The 17,194-nt window shown below is 48.3% G+C and overlaps 1 protein-coding gene across 3 annotated transcripts in view; it reads left to right on the top strand.

Annotated features, from left to right (window-relative positions):
• The first annotated feature begins 697 nt into the window (after positions 1–697).
• LOC135245909 (glutamate receptor-interacting protein 1-like) overlaps positions 698–17,194 on the top strand; it is a 402,070-nt gene continuing 385,573 nt past the window's right edge. The window contains exon 1 of one of the 3 annotated variants that reach the window (XM_064319292.1): positions 698–1,029. Coding sequence is in view for 1 of the 3 variants with exons in the window: in XM_064319289.1 (XP_064175359.1) it covers positions 975–1,029 (55 nt within the window). In the remaining 2 variants the exon portion in view is untranslated. The remainder of the gene's footprint in view (positions 1,030–17,194) is intronic. The other 2 variants (XM_064319287.1, XM_064319289.1) reach the window with 2 other exon arrangements.

The following is a 17,194-nucleotide window of genomic DNA, read 5'->3' as shown; positions in this document are numbered from 1 at the left end:
GGACACAGCCAGGTACAGTATGTTCAGTCACTGGACACTAAGTTAAGCTCTCGATGCGTCTCTGAAACCTTTATTTATCTCCTGGGAAGACCCCTATTCTCTGGATGCACAGTGCCTCTTTCAGCAGTTGCATAAAAGGTGCACTACAAATAAAGTTTTATTATTAAGTGACTATTCATTGGAGTTTACATTTCGCCTCCACCGCCTGTAAATTAGATTTAGTTATGAAAACTGCAATCATTGCGATACTGTGCTAATGCAGGACAGACTGATGATAGAGAACAGGAGACATTCGTTGGGGGGTTGAGCAGAAGGATGCAGGGGAATGTTTAATGATGTTGGGGAAGGTTTAAAAATGTTGGGGAGTGTTTAATAATGTTGGAGAAAGTTTAAAAATGTTGGGGAGTGTTTCAAAATGTTGGGGAATGTTTAATAATGTTGGGGAATGGTTAATAATATGCATTTAATTCTGTTTCATTTTGTTCAAGGAATTTTAAACTCAGAGGACGTAGTCGACTGCGTCGCTACACTTATGAATGAATGAATGAATGAATGAAGCTTTTCGGCTGCCTTATGGCGTGGAGCAGACCATTCCCCAAACCGAAGACTCGTACAGCGATTCAAACCCCCCTTGGATATCACGGGGAAATTAAACCTTTTTCCTGTGGGGCGTGGTTAACTTTAAACATTGTTCAGGTAGTGCGTGTTCACACGTCATTTTGTTAATTACCGCATAGGTAATCCAGTCGCGACCTAGGGCAGTGGGAGCACGGTACGGTGGGCGCTCGCTCACTCGTCTCTCAGTTCTCCCTCCCTCTCTCCAAAACGAGGCTGTGGGGAGACACGGCATTGAATTACACCGGGCAGAGAGCGAGGGAGAAGACGGGGGTCTGTACCGAAGAAACCTGTGCACAGATTGAAATGCGCCAGAGATTTACCTTCGAAGCGTTCTGAATGCTTACGCGGTCGGGGAAATGCCGGGATGGAAGAAGAACATTCCTGCCTGTCTCCAGGCTGAACAGGAAGGAGGTAGGAAACCGCGTTGGCTTTTTAATTCAAACATGTGAAAGTGTTCGTTTGCTGCGCTGTTACAACTGAGTGTACAAAGCTACGATCTCACCTTCTCTCGGCGGTGTCCGCGATCAGCAGGCGGTACAAAGTTGTTTGTTCGAATCCAGTTTTGCTCTTTGATTTCCAAACAAGGCATTACGTGTTTGTCGTATGAACAAAAACATGGACGGTTTTATTCACTTTGATTTAACAGCAACTTTTGGTGTGAGGCCGGCTGGCTGAGAGCTCTCTTAGAACGCCAGTGTTGTGTTACAGGGCCTGTCTCCAGAAGTGTCTATTCAGAGAAGTGGCTTCATGCACTTGTTTTCGCTTTATAAAATGTGTTCACCCCACAGGCTGGGGACGCTGTTTGAATGTTATTTACAAACCGCGAATATGGTGTTGATTCCGTGTGTTGCTGATGTGGGAAAGTTGTTCAGACGCATGATTGTAGGACCGCGACGCTCCAGCTTGTTGCAATCTCGTGTGTGCAGTGCTTCCAAACAGTCCACTGGCTTGCCCTATAGTAGTGTGTTTTTAAAGGTAGGGCTTGAGAGTACGGTATGTATTTTAAATTAAAATTTAGATAAAAAGGCTGACCGAAACCATTCATACATTTATTTTATATTTTAACACAAAATACACCTGCGAGTGTGTAACCCTGCCGTGTGCAGTGTAAGTATAAGCACGCGCTGCATCTGAATCGTTAAATTAGTCCATTTGATCGATAATTGTTCGCTTTTGTACAGGAAGTGCATATTTTCATAGCTGTCGGGCATGAATTTCTGGCTGTTATCACCATTTCATATTCCGGAATGCCGACTGCGTGCTAAAAGAACACGCAACCACTGCCCACTTCTTTTTAAAGACCCGGCACACATAATTGACTTTCTACTTCATGGGGAAAAACTACAACTGGTACTACAATACGTCATGTTTCTTGAGCACAACCAACCAGATAGTTCTTATGAAAAACGTGGCTATTCCGCATTTAGTCAATGTGACAGCATACACAAAATCACGTCGGCAATATCCTTACCCAAACGGGCTATAGCTTTCTGAAAGGGTGATGCTGCAAGAAAGTGGGTTTGATAAATCGGTTTTCCCAGTCCCATCTGCACGTCGTTGACTATTTCAAAGGCTACCGGAGGGTAAAACGCAAAGCGACACACTTTCTGTGAGGCTGTGGTGGAAGCGGACTGTTCACGCGCACTGGAGCAGGCGCGGCGCACACCGCACATCCTGAACAGATGCGTCAGTGTAACGATCTGTGTCCGCGATCAGCTCATATAGATAAAAATAAGATCGGGGGATGAGCCAGTATGTTTTAACGGATGCCCGTTAAAACCTGTTATTCGCGGCCCATTACCGTCGTGTTTAGCATATGCAAAAGTTGTGATTGTTAATACCTTAACTTCAGCCTTATTCATAAGTGGAGCTGAAGTTGAATTTCTCTTCAAACTTGTGAAATGACACGAACACCCCGATACTGTTAATTAAGGAACTGTTAAAATGGATGAATAAATAATTATGTTTACTGTGTATAAGTAAGAGTGCCTAGAATCTAGAGACATGGTTCCCAAATCTCTGCTCTGGTACACACCGGTGGGTAGTGGTACAGGTTCTGGATTAGTTGTGTCAGGTGCTTGAGGTGCGCTCGTAGCTGAGGATGGTGTATTAGTATCATGCCGAATGGTAACCTGTGGCTGAAAAGGCTGTCTGTCTGTATTTGATGTTGATCAGGTGTTCTGTTGCGCTGAATATTTCATCCCCTCTTTTCTGTTGTTGTGTGCAGATCCTTCATTTGTATTTCTACTCTACTCACCATGGTGACCTAAACCAGCGTCCCCCATCCCTGTTCATTGCTGTCTGAACTCTGGGCTAAATGTGCTGGCAGATGTATAAAAATAATACGTACATTGAAAGTTTTGGTCATGTTAAATATGCTTAGAGGCGCGTTAAGATAGAGGGGGACACTGGGTGATGGGCTCAGTGTTGGGTTGCGTGTTGGGCTCAGTATTGGGTTCGGTGTTGGGCTGGGTGTGAGTTACACATATACAGGTTGGTCAGGAACATGAGCTGAGCCTTGGTAGGCAAAACCACGGCATGGTTTTGAATCGTGTAGTACATGCGCACAGTTTGTCAAAGGATGTTATCATGAGGCATGTTCACTGTTAATCTACTGTGCGTGTGTGTGCGTGTGTGTGCGCGTGCGTGCGTGTGTGTGCGAGTGCGTGTGCGAGTGCGAGTGCGAGTGCGCGTGCGTGTGTTGGGGGTTGGCAATTAAACAAGTAGTTGCATATACCTGTACCAAAAATGTTATTGTAAAAAAAACTACAGTAGTTTCATTCTGTCCCTTCCATTCTGCTGGAATGAAGGCGCCCCGTTGCTGAAGTCATTTCCTGTAGTAAACGCAGGCGTCTCCTCTTCTCATGATGTCTCGGGAGGAGTAAAATGGCTGCCGGTGGGTGCTGCTCAGTATTGCATGTCTCTGTCTCCCTCAGAGGCCTTTTCTGCTCTGTAAACACACACCACACGGCGTATGGCCTCATGAACACGGACTCCCTAAACCAGACGCCCCCCCTAAACCAGACACCCCCTTTAACAGCTCTGGAATGGCAGCCGTTGCCGTTGGACACGGTTTGGACTGACGTTTGGGGAATCCGCCTCCCTTCTCTTCGCCTTTACTGTCTTTAAGTCCTGATCATACAGCCATATGTAAATCCTGAATCCTGAATCCAGGCCTACAGAGAGCCTTCCGTAGTATCCACATTCTCTCAAAATGCTTTGCGTTGTACACATTTAGTTTGTACAATATTATTGCGGATATGGAAACATTCTCACTATAGATCGCGAAATTAGAGAGACGATTTAAATTGAAGAACGCAGTGAGCGAATCGAGGGTAAATTACTCGTTGGAGGAAAAATGTAAAAGATGTTGTGTTTGCAGATGACTTTGGTCTCGCAGGGTTTTTTTTATATTTGTTTTTAACTACAGAGAAAAAAGGAAATGGCATTTCTGCACTGGAACTGGGTTTTCATTTTTCTGTCGGTGTTCTCCATTTAAAGTGCGTTTCCCCAGGCAGTGTAGCGGGCTCTGCAAAGGTCCCATTAGCTGCGGATGAAATTGAGTCGATCCAAGACGCCTGCTGCACAGCAAAGGCACCTGGGTATGTTTGAGAGATGCATGCTGGGAAGCTGGACCTGCCTCGGCACCAGGGTCCGTTTGTCCGGGGGAAAGGTCACATGACCCCAGTGTGAGTCACTGAAAGCTGCTCGCTGCAGGATGTGGTGTCCTGTCCTATAGGAGAAGGGCCCGTGTGCTAGCGCTGAGCTAACGCCAGCGGTGTCCTGTCCTATAGGAGAAGGGCCCGTGTGCTAGCGCTGAGCTAACAGCAGCAGTGTCCTGTCCTATAGGAGAAGGGCCAGTGTGCTAGCGCTGAGCTAACGCCAGCGGTGTCCTGTCCTATAGGAGAAGGGCCCGTGTGCTAGCGCTGAGCTAACGCCAGCAGTGTCCTGTCCTATAGGAGAAGGGCCCGTGTGCTAGCGCTGAGCTAACGCCAGCGGTGTCCTGTCCTATAGGAGAAGGGCCCGTGTGCTAGCGCTGAGATGTTGCCATGGGACGTGGACCTCGTTTGACCCCTGGGAGGTATGACGGGACTCTTCTCGGAGGGAATCTGGAGAGAGCCGATCGCTGTGTGTTCCTTTTGATCTCATCTCGCGTTTAACGGGAGAATTTAGGAGCTGGGGTGCCATGCTGCAGTGTGGAGGCCTCTAATAACAGTAGAGATTAATTATGAAGTTTATTTTCCCGTCTGAAACCATGGATGGGGTTAAGTGAGGGCTGGAGGACTGTGGGAAGGTGAGTGCCGCTGTCCTCAGGGAAAGTCCTGGTAAAATACCTCGTTTTTAAATGGTTTGGCTTCTGAAGGGAAAATAATTGGTCTTTCTGACTCTTCTCATAAGCTGCCATGAGGCAGCAAGTCCCAGCATGCCTCACTCCCCACGGATGAGGTATGAAGCCGGTATTCGCTCTGCTCCCTGGGGGAAGAAAAGGGGAAAAAAGGTTTGCATGTTTTACACACGCTGAAAAATGTAAATGATTTTTCCCTCTACAGGGTACCATTCCACTGATTTTATTCTGCCCTTTTCTGGACAAGGAGCTGTTTCTTTTTTAAGGGCATTCCAAATACGTTTGTTATCGAGCGCATTAAAAAAACAACAGGAGTTGTCATTGGAGCAGGGGTTTCTAATGCTAGGCTAACCGTCCCTGCTGTTCTGCGCTACTGTAAAATGCTCAGTGTTACTGCGTTCCCCACAGTGCGATACAGCTGTACTCCAGCAGGCCTGACTGTCCTTCGTACACCACAGACTCACAGAATTAGAACACTGATGAGTTACAGTTAGGATGGTATGGTGTATGCTGTCTGGGCCTGGTTTCCTGAAGGTTTGTATTGCTAGCTTACTTAATGTTTTTTATTTATTTTGAGGGGGCGGGGGGGTCAAATTTAGTCTTGCCCAATTTGTCTTTCTCATGCTTTACTGTAATGCTTTTTTGTCAGTGTCTGTAAAAAGCATGCCAGTATTCAGTAAAGATTTTCTGTTTTTACATTTCCGTCATCTGTAAATATGCTGGTGTTTAAGGTGCTGCCGTAATTGAATTAGACACCAGCATCTCAAACAGGGCAGAACACGCAGTTTGTGGGTAAAATTAGGTTAGATTAGGTTCACACTGATAGTTGAGGAATATTTGCAATTTGAAGTGAATTTCAGGCCAAAGACAGCAGTACCCGATTTGAGCTTCATATGTGAAATGTCTTCATAAACATGGATATGTCCATAGCAGGTGGATGAGTGCTAACAGAACTGTGTGGAGGTCTTTTAGATCTGTGCTATTGGGGCATGTAGTTGGCTTGGGCCTCCTAATCAGTGTGAGCTGTTTATTGTGCACTTGATTTATGAGCGAGGGTGAGAGATGAACGATTTGATATGATGAACTGCATGATGAATATGAGAACGATGACTCTGAGATCTGCATCCAGTCACTCCACAGAGCAGATATTCATTTCATAATTAAGTATTTTATATAGATTATGAATATTTAATATAGATAAAGATTAATAGGAGCCGTTGGGTCAGCAGATATTGGGTAGGACATCCGGATATCCGCCATGTGAGCGTGCATTTTTATAATCGCCCCGGGCATGTCTTAGATGTAACAGGACTAGTTTCCTTCAAATAAACCTCAGGGATGACTGCATTCAGTATTGATTCATCTTCATTGATTAGACCTGCTTCACGGAGGCAGGCTGTGGTTAAGGATGTGCTGTCGTGAAAATCGCTCTCATTTCAAGCCAGTTCAGGAAGAAAGCCTGCCATTTTCCCCTCCATTTTTCCTCTTTTTGTTGCATTGATCTGTCGTTTTGTCCCTTCGGAAATGATGTGTGTAGCAGTGGTGGGGAGGGGTAATGACTGTGTTTGTGCTAACAGGGTGGTGACAGTGCAGTCTGAAGCAGGAAAGCATCAGGGGCGGGATGGGCCCTGGCTGTGTTCAGCTGGTCTGTGTTCAGCGTGTGCTGTGTTCAGCTGGTCTGTGTTCAGCGTGTGCTGTGTTCAGCTGGTCTGTGTTCAGCGTGTGCTGTGTTCAGCTGGTCTGTGTTCAGCGTGTGCTGTGTTCAGCTGGTCTGTGTTCAGCGTGTGCTGTGATCTTGGAGTAAGAGCGTTTGAGAAGCCTCAAAGACAGAGGGCGCTGTAGTGCCAGCGGACGCTCCTAACTGAGGCGTTAGTGTCTATGGGCAGGTGAGTCTGACTCTCACCTGTTGATGGATTCTTTCCAGTACTGCAGGTCCTTTCAGCCGCGGGGCTGCTATTTAAGAGATTACTCAGCTTTCACCGAGCGCAGGGACAGATGGACGCCTATTAGTTTAGTGAAATGAAACAGTCAGCTGTTCTCCTTCTCTTTCCAGCTCTGGTAAATGGCTGCATAGACGCACATTTAAATGAGACTCTCTTTCTCCCCCGTAAACTGAGCTCTGCGCTCAAGTGTGACGCTGCATATTATGGCTTATCACTGAATAGGAACCGCTCCCCAAAACCGATGAGTGGTTCGGAAAGCAGGAAGCAGCCATATCTGCAGGGACGTCAGGCTGTAAGACGCTAGCTAAACACAAACGCTATCGCAGAGGTTCCTTTCAAGTCAAAGGAGGAAAATGCTATCTGGAGATTCATGTAGAAAATAAATTTGAGAGTGAAGTGAATAAGAAAAAACTTTGCCAATAGATCTGGTGTTTATCACGGTAGATGTTGACTTGTGCCGAACATGAACCCGTCTTGTGAATGGCATGTCCACACGTTTTGGAGCTGTGATTGGATAACTGCTCATATGTTGCATGTATTAATTTGGCATGTCTGTCTCTGGGGAGGAAGTTGGGGTAGGAAGGCAGGAAGAGGCACTATTGTTATTGTGCTTTGCATTATGGGGCTTTGAGTTTCAGCCGCTAGAGACTGACGCAGGGCCGTCGTACGCACAAAGCGCAAAGGTTCTGTGAGGCTGTGAGATGTGAGGTCTTATGAGAACTGCCAGATAAGAGCCTAAAGAAACTGTGCTGTGGAGAAATGGTGAGCTTGCCAGATTCGGGCCCGTTTGGAGTCACTGAGCGTGCTCAGTGGAACCGCGTCTGCCATTGATGAGGTCACTCAGTGTGGTCAGGTTCCTGTGGGCTCACAGACAGGGGAAGCGTGAAACGGTGAGGGCTGCTGAAGGAAAGCCTGTGCTAGACGCTGTGGAGGCTCCTGCTGCTCAGGACTTTATTTAGCAGCTGTCCTGCTGTGGCTGTGCTGTTGCCTCTGATACCAGTGAGGGGATTACAGACCTGGAGCGCAGGGTGGTGTTCTGAGCTGTTACGCCTCCACACCTCCACACCTCCACACCCCCACACCTCCACGCCTCTCTGCAGTGGCACTCCTCCTGTGTTCTGAGCTGTTACGCCTCCACACCTCCACACCTCTCTGCAGTGACACTCTCCTGTGTTCTGAGCTCTTACTCCTCCACGCCTCCACGCCTCCACGCCTCCACACCTCCACCCCCCACGCCTACCTCACTTAGTTCACCCTAGACGCTCCACCTCTCTGCATGGCAGTCTGCTGTGATTCTGAGTCTTACGCCTCCACAACCTCCAAACTCAAACTTACTTGCAGTGAGCCTCTCCTGTGTTCTGAGCTGTTAACTCTCCCATACCTCCACACTGCACCTCTCACAACCTACAGCACCTCACCACTCTCTGCCAGTGACCACTCTCCTGTGTTTCTGAGCTCTTACCTGCTCACGCCTCACGCTTTTCCACGCCTCCACACCTCCACACCTCCACACCTCCACACCTCCACACCTCCACACCTCCACACCTCTCTGCAGTGACACTTTAAATCACCGTAACATGGAAGCATGCCTGGGCTGTGGCAGTGGGTGAAAGTGCGAGACGGATGCTTGTGTCTTCCTCTGGTGTTATCAGTATCAGTCAGTCCTCCAGGGCACTGTTCAGCGCTGCTGTAGCTACCACACCCTTTAACACGGTGCGTGTGTGTCTGAGCGTGTGTGTAAGTATGTGTGCACGTGTGTGTATGTGTGTGCATGTGCGCATGTGTGTGTTGGTGTGTGTGTATATTTGTGTGCACTTGTGCGCGCGTGTGTGTGGGTGGTGTTTGGGTGAAGGCAGGCGCAGAGGGGTTTAAAATGTCTAAATGCACGTGGGGAAATGGGCAGGACTCTAATGCTGACTCACGGACTCTCATGAGAGAGCTGGTTAATTCAGTTTACTGAGTAACATGATCATTAAGTGCTGATGTCTCCTGGCATTATCACTGATTTTATTTTATTGTGTGTGAGTGTGAGTGAGTGTGTGCGCATGTGTGTGTGTGCGTGTGTGTGTGAAATGCCACTGTATATTTATATAGACTGTTCATGTTTCAAAACTGCCAGTGTACGAACATGACATTTCTCACTAATGTTTCTCTCAGAGCTAATTTTATGTGCTTGTTTGTAATGAGAAGAGAATAGTGCATACACATTGAATTATGTATATTCAGTAATTCTACATATGATTTGAAATGGTGTTATATTTATATGGATGATCGTATCTCCACCCTAATTAATCACCAGTGTATGTTTATGTTAATTAACAGGCTCATCAATGTTTCATAGTTTTTAGAGAGCAGAGCACACAGACTGGGGGGCAGGTGGGGGGCAGGTGGGGGTCGTGCGGTGGCTCATCTCTGGGGGGCTGTTCGCTCGGCAGACTCGTCACGTCCACGGTTTCCGCTCGCATTCTCTCCCAGGGGCTCCTGGGTAATGTGCGTGGGCTCTGATTACTGGGTCTGTTCCCGACTGCAGCAGTGTAAACGCGTGCGTGCGTGCGTGCGTGCGTGCGTGCGTGCGTGCGTGCGTGCGTGCACAAGTGTGTGGCTGTTTTCCCAGAGTGCTGTTAGGAGCTGGTTGATCACTCAGAGGGCTGAGGTCTCTCTCTGTGCTTCTCTCCGCTCAGTAATGTCCATCTGTGTGCGTTTGGGCTGAGCTCGCTGACTGTTTTATATCGAATGAGCTCCTTTCAGACAGACGCTCAGCCAGGCGAAGTGAAACTGAAACCAGAGGGAGAGGGAGTGTGGACCGGCTGGCGGAAGCATTGATGAGACACGTGGGAGGTTCGTCCCCTTGGAGACGGACCAGGCAGTCATTTCTGCACCTCTGCTGAACGTGCCTTGTGCTTAATGGGCGGTTTTTTGGCTTTTCCACAGAGGGCGTGTCTTGGAGAAGCGCATTGGAAAGGCCGGCCGTGTGAGGGTCTGGTTCTGCCCTGAGTGAGCAGCGCTGAACATTTAAAATCTCTCTGGCCTTCAGCACAGATGTGGTCCAGCGGGGCCGATTCCTAACTCAGGCCTGAGGGAGTTCTGTGCTGTGATTCGCTGGCCTCTGAGCTGCTGGTTAAGGGGGGGGGGACACACACACATGCATTAGCTCGTTTCCGTGGCAGCGGTGGTGGGTCTCCACCCGCAGGTACAAACCCCCAGCGTTTCCTCAGACGGGGGTTTGAGTTTGATTTAGCTGGCCGTGTTTGTTTGCCTGCCGTGGGGTTTTGAGGTGAGCGTGTTTGTGTCCATGGGGCTTCTGCTTGGTACTCCAGGCCCCGGTTTGGGAATGCTGTTAGCCAGGTCAGGTGGTTGTGACATAGGCCAGGAAGCACTCCTACCCCGTTGCGTTGGATGTGTGACTAATTCCTGACCAACTCCAACAACCTAACAGGAGTTCCTTTCTCCCCCCTCTGGTTATTCCAGAACCCCCCCCCCCCCCATAGAATAATGTGATCACTGAGGGTGCACTTCCTCTCCCTCCAGTGATGGAGTGTGTAAGTGTGTAATTTAAATGCACGCTCGCATATTTGAGAAAAAGAAGGAATTTCATGCTTGAAAACATTCTATTTTCCATGATGCAGGGAGGCCGGGCCGGGGGGGGGGGGGGGGGCGCGGGGGGGGGCTGGGGCTAGGGGTGCATGGGGGCCGGGGGGGGGAGCATGGGGGCGGGGGGGGAGCATGGGGGGGGGGGGGCTGGGGGGGGCATGGGGGGGGGGCTGGGGGGGCATGGGGCCTGAGGGGGGCATGGGGGGTGGGGGTGGGGGGGTGTCGTCTGTGAAAAAGGGTATCACCGTGCATATGGCAGCCAGTGTTTTTGGAATGCACAAGACTGTCATCAGGGTCCTGTATTTATCATAAACTTTAACTTGAATTATTTATGAAGCATTTTTCATACACGTCTGTAACACAAAGTGCGTTAGATAAATAAAGCCATATAAACTCAAACTGGGTGCCACAAATAAAGCATGGTAGCTTTGATCATGCGCAGTGGAGGAGGCACAGGTTTCGTGAGTGAGGGGTAGCGATCCTCCCATGGGGGCCTGCCCCCCTTAGGGTGCGGCATGGAGCCCCCCCCCCCCCCCCCCCCCTCCGGGGGGTACGGCGGTCTGCGGAGCTGCTGTTAGTTTAGCACACATGGCCTCAGGTGATCTGCAGCCACAGCACAACGCATACATCAGCAGGGCTGGAGTCTGCCTGCCCTGCCATGTAATCATACCGCTCTCTCTCTCTCTCTCTCGCTTTCTCTCCCCTCTCTCTCTCTCTTGGTTTCTCTCCGCCCCCTCTCTTTCGCTCTCTCTCCCCCCCTCTCTCTCTCTGTCTCCCTTTCTCTCCCCTCTCTCACTCTCTCTCTCTCTCTCTCTGTCTCTCTCCCCCTCTCCCTCTCTCTCTCCCCCCCTCTCTCCCTCTGCTGGGGAATTAATAATTTTTTCTTTTGTAAATCTTTTACTCTGTGTCCTGGGCCCTGGTTAATGGAAGCGGACATGCCTGCTTAGTGCGGGTGTGATTTACACTCTGCGGTGTAGAGTGTGTGATTTACACTCTGCAGTGTAGAGTGTGTGATTTACACTCTGCAGTGTTACAGTCCTGACGTCCAGCTCTCTACCCCTCTAATACAGGGGGATGAGTTTGGATTTAAAGGTTTTATTATTCCTTAAAACAACTGGTGCACCAACATCTCGCTGACATCATCGACAGACTTGAACTATGGGAGCTGTAGGCAAAGTGGAAACAGAACTGGCAGCAGGGACGGAGAGGAACTGCGCTGAAATGCTAAATTGCTCAGTAGACAGAGTACCCATGTGTGTACAGATGATTGGTGTGGAAATCGGAAAGATAATTACTGGAGGCTGTTAGCATGATTGCCCGTGTACATGTGCTTATCATATTAAAAGTGAACAGAGCTCTTCATTGGGAGCAATTAGTATAAATCTCAGCAGCGCTGTCTTGTTAAAGAATGTCCATGACTCCTTCTGTGGTTATCCATTTTATAGCCTGCAGATAGTGAAAATTAATTTCAGCATTTTTGATGATATTTTCCCTAAAAATCTTACCCAGATATGCTTTTTATGAAAGGCTGTTTTCCTTTGGTGTGGGGTAACTCAGAACAAGCCTCCTCTCTTACATTCAATAGCATTTCCATACTTTAAAAGGACATATTTGCATAACATAGAAATGTAAAACATTTTTTTTAGGAAGCAAAAGTGATTTTATGTAAAAGTGGAAGCCACAGGCAAAATGTTTCTAAAAATAAGGAAAAGCCTTGAATAAATATTTAGCATTTAATATTCTTTATGAAGATAAATCTGATGTTGGATGTGTATTACATGCAATAGTCTGAATTGTTATAAGGTTGAGCCATTTAAGTTCTGCTGGTCCTGCAGGGCTGAGCTGACCATCTTATACAGTCCCTTTGGGATCAGTCTGCGCTCGCTGCTCTTGATAAAAAGCGGAATATTCCCCTGTATTCCACATCTTCATTAATACCTCTGTGGCCCAGTGCAGCCCTGCAAATTGGACATCACAGGGAAGGCCTCTTAATCGCTCTCCCCAGCTTTTCCCCGTGTGTCTGTTGGCTTGTGTGAAGTGTGGTCGGGCTGAAGCTCGGGATGAATCCACAGACTCCTGTGTCTTCAGCTTTGTGCTTAATCCACTGCACTGCACCTTGAGCAGCAGAAATTTACTGAGGGCCATTTTAAGCTCTTTAAATAATCCCTGAGGTTTTTTTTTTTTTTTTTTCCATCTGTAGGTCGTTTTCCTCCAAGAAAATCCAATTCACACTTCACACTGCATAAGCATCTCATTCTGTAATACTTCCAGTTGGCGTTGGTGCAAGGACTGGATGTGATTAGGCTAATCGTTGATTTATGCAAAGCTATTCCAAACCAGTTACAGTTTTATGGTGAAAATATTATGGTTCTTAATGTTGGTAAAATGAGGTCTGTTTTCCTGAGTCAACTCTGTAGAGCAGTTGCTGTATTGGTCGACCATATACTCATTGGGTGCTTAGTTTTTATAAATTCTTCCTGTGTGAGTAACTAACTCCAGGGGTATGGACAGTGTAACTAGTGTACATTCATATTGTTACATTAAGCTGAAAAAACTGTATATCAGCAGTTGAATTTTGACTTTTGACCTTTGGAAGTTCATGTCATTCTTATGAGTAAAGAGAAACTTTACAAGCTACACTTGAATTACTGCTGTCTTTATTAGAGGGTGGGATGGGTTTTTGGTCAGTGTTTTTGTTGGAGGGTTGGGTCAGTGTCTTTATTAGAGGGTGGGATGGGTTTTGGGTCAATGTTTTTGTTAGAGGGTTGGGTCAGTGTCTTTATTAGAGGGTGGGATGGGTTTTTGGTCAGTGTTTTTGTTAGAGGGTTTGGTCAGTGTCTTGGTGCAGCAGTGTTCTGAATAAGGTCTGTTTGAATGCAGCCTTTAGGTGAAGGATGGCTTGCGATCAGCCTGAAGGGAATGATTCAGTCTCTGTGTAACCCATGCGATTATCAGATTGTGGCGAAGCCTTTCTGTGAACCTGTTATAAATGCTGCCTCCCTCCTCCCGCTTCTGCACCCATATTTCATTTTTACAGCAGTTTGTGGCTGTCATTTTTAATGTATTGTGTTTTTATGAAGTTGCCCTGGCGATAAATGTGATGTTTCTCACTGAGGACAGATCGTCAGGCGATACGAATGCGTTTGACTTCGCAGGATCGGGCAGTCGCTCGCTCTCCCGCTCGCTCTCCCGCTCGATTGCCGCTAGTCGGGGTCACGTGCCGATATTCAGCTTGGCCGTATAATTAGGCTCTTTACCGCCCTGCCCGATGCTCTGATAACATCCTGAATGTGACGCTCTTAGTCTGTGCATTGGGAAGAGTTTGTTTAAGCTGTAAACAGTGTAGGAGGAGATCTACCCCTCTTGGGTTGCTTTTGTACATGCTATCTGTTAGCTAATAGGCTACATGTCTGGGGTGAATATGCGTACATTTATATTTATATACATGTCTGTCAGTTCATTTATAAAGATGCTGCTCATTTATTATTTACTTAAGTTGTGTTATGTGAAAAATGCCAAACTGGACTGAATCTTCAGCTGACTGCTCAATTCAGGAGAACATGTCTGTGCTCAGGGATGTGCTCATAATGATTCTGCCTCGGCAGTGGGGCCTCCTGAGTCAGCCAGCCGGTTATTCTACGCCTGTGATGTCATCACAGACCTTTTCACCTTTTTCACCTGTCATTTTTGAAAGTAAGATGCTCGTTTGAGGATGAAGCGTTCTGCTGCATGGAGAGCCCTTTCAGGTGCAAATTAAGAGAGTGAGCGTGTAATATTCACCACTTACCGCGTTCTCATCGACCTTTTTCCCCGTTTAAGAGAGATGAGAGAAATCAGACTTATTTCACTTCCTTCAACATCGTGATGGAGCTTGCAGTGATGAAGCTTGCAGTGATGGAGCATGCAGTGATGGAGCTTGCAGTGATGAGGCTTGCAGTGATGGAGCTTGCAGTGATGGGGCTGCGGAGATGGAGCTTGCAGTGATGGAGCTTGCAGTGATGGAGCTTGCAGTGATGAGGCTTGCAGTGATGGAGCTTGCAGTGATGAGGCATGCAGTGATGGAGCTTGCAGTGATGGAGCTTGCAGTGATGAGGCTTGCAGTGATGGAGCTTGCAGTGATGGAGCTTGCAGTGATGGAGCTTGCAGTGATGGAGCTTGCAGTGATGAGGCTTGCAGTGATGGAGCTTGCAGTGATGGAGCTTGCAGTGATGGAGCTTGCAGTGATGGAGCTTGCAGTGATGGAGCTTGCAGTGATGAGGCTTGCAGTGATGGAGCTTGCAGTGATGAGGCATGCAGTGATGAGGCTTGCAGTGATGGGGCTTGCAGTGATGGAGCTTGCAGTGATGAGGCTTGCAGTGATGGAGCTTGCAGTGATGGAGCTTGCAGTGATGGAGCTTGCAGTGATGGAGCTTGCAGTGATGAGGCTTGCAGTGATGGAGCTTGCAGTGATGGAGCATGCAGTGATGAGGCTTGCAGTGATGGAGCTTGCAGTGATGGAGCTTGCAGTGATGAGGCATGCAGTGATGAGGCATGCAGTGATGGAGCTTGCAGTGATGAGGCTTGCAGTGATGGAGCTGCGGAGATGGAGCTTGCAGTGATGGAGCTTGCAGTGATGGAGCTTGCAGTGATGGAGCTGCAGTGATGAGCTGCAGTGATGGAGCTTGCAGTGATGGAGCTTGCAGTGATGGAGCTGCAGAGATGGAGCTGCGGAGATGGAGCTGCGGAGATGGAGCTGGAGATGGGCTGGAGGTTGGGCCTTGCAGCTGCGTGTTGCTGCGTGGGAGCGGGATTAATGGGGGAGTCTGCGGGCGGTTCCCTGTGCGGAGCGAAGCGTGGCCCTGCCCCACTGAGAAATTCTGCACCAAACTTTTAATATTCATCTGCTCCATTTTGAATATTCTCTCTTTTCTGGCAAAAAAATAAAAATAAAAAGTCATGCGGCAGAGTATAAAATCCACATTAACACCGAGCGGAGCTCGTGCTAATATCCGCTAGCGATTAATTAATGCAGGTTTTTAATTGGAATCGGGCTGAAAGCGAGCGTGTGGGAGCGAGCCGCTCCTCGCGAGCGATAAGGCTGCCTGTGACTCTGCTGTTGCGTTGATTCGCTGAATCGCTGCAAATTAACGGCCATTTAGATAAACGCTGAGCCTTTGGTTGCATAAGCGAGAGAGAAGCTGGAGTTTGTGTGGCTGAGCGCATTCTGATAAAGGGTACTGTGTGTAGTGCACTCCGGCCCTCCTCGGGCTGAGTGTGGCAGAACCACTCCCCCCACCCTCTGGTTCCGGCTCGGAAAGTGAGGTCCAAAAGGCTTTTGCTTCTTGCTGTTCTTGCTGCAGCGGTAGTTAAGGCACATCCTCTGATTATGCCATGAAGACAGGCTTACTTAAAATATGCTCCTTTTCCATTTACAAACTAAATATAAAATGTCCTTATTACATTTACCAGTAAAAATATTAAATGTCCTACTTTTTCCATTTATAAGCAGAATAAAGAACATTTATTGTCTACACATGAATACCAAACTGTATAAGCATTATTATTAATTATTATCATTAGTGCTGTTGCTTGTATTTGTGAGCGCTCACTGCTGTTATAATCATTGCTGGTGGTGTTTTTGTGTCATTAATATGTGTAGCTTTTCTGCGCATTCACTATCCTCCTCCTCCTGCTGACTGGCCAGCCATGTAAGTGTGATGTATTACACTGTAGTTACCACAGACCGCCCCCAATGCGCTCAGAGGTGAACGGTGTGTTTCTGCAGGGGAGCCGTTAAGCGTGGGGTGGACACTGCCGCTGGTGTAATACCTCCCTAATGGGCAGAGTGACTCTCTCTGAATGAGGGATGAGAGGTACACGAGGCTTTTGTCCGTGTCACTGACGGGATTGGATGGCGCTGGTTTTGGCTGATCTCATTAAAGCAGAGATGGGGACGCGCTGATGGGGCCGGGTTGATTTGGGGAGGCACTCGATTGCTTTTCCAGTGGCACTCTGGTAAGGCAGGTCTGGGGCCTGGAGCACATTACCATCAGAAGGGCATTATTTTTGATGTGCTTTTATTTTATGTGTGGCTTTATTTCTGAATAAACCAAGCTGACCTCCACAGGGTTCTGTGCAGGACAGGAGAGCGAGGTGGGGGTTACCTGTGTGGCTGTTTAAGCTGCTCACGTCCAGGTCCGGTGATCAGCAGGTCAGGCGATCAGCAGGTCAGGCGATCAGCAGGACGGTGTGATCGGCAGGTCAGGCGATCAGCAGGACGGTGTGATCAGCAAGTCAGGCGATCAGCAGGACGGTGTGATCAGCAGGTCAGGCGATCAGCAGGACGGTGTGATCAGCAGGTCAGGTGATCAGCAGGACGGTGTGATCAGCAGGTCAGGCGATCAGCAGGTCAGGCGATCAGCAGGACGGTGTGATCAGCAGGTCAGGCGATCAGCAGGACGGTGTGATCAGCAAGTCAGGCGATCAGCAGGACGGTGTGATCAGCAGGACGGTGTGATCAGCAGGTCAGGCGATCAGCAGGACGGTGTGATCAGCAGGTCAGGTGATCAGCAGGACGGTGTGATCAGCAGGTCAGGCGATCAGCAGGTCAGGCGATCAGCAGGACGGTGTGATCAGCAGGTCAGGTGATCAGCAGGACGGTGTGATCAGCAGGTCAGGCGATCAGCAGGTTTAAAGAGGTCCCCTGGCTCCACACAGA

The sequence above is a fragment of the Anguilla rostrata genome, chromosome 19 (genome assembly GCF_018555375.3).
Source record: "Anguilla rostrata isolate EN2019 chromosome 19, ASM1855537v3, whole genome shotgun sequence".
Lineage (NCBI taxonomy): Eukaryota > Metazoa > Chordata > Actinopteri > Anguilliformes > Anguillidae > Anguilla > Anguilla rostrata.
Note: the sequence above shows the minus strand (reverse complement) of the source record. Positions and strands in the feature narration are given on the sequence as shown.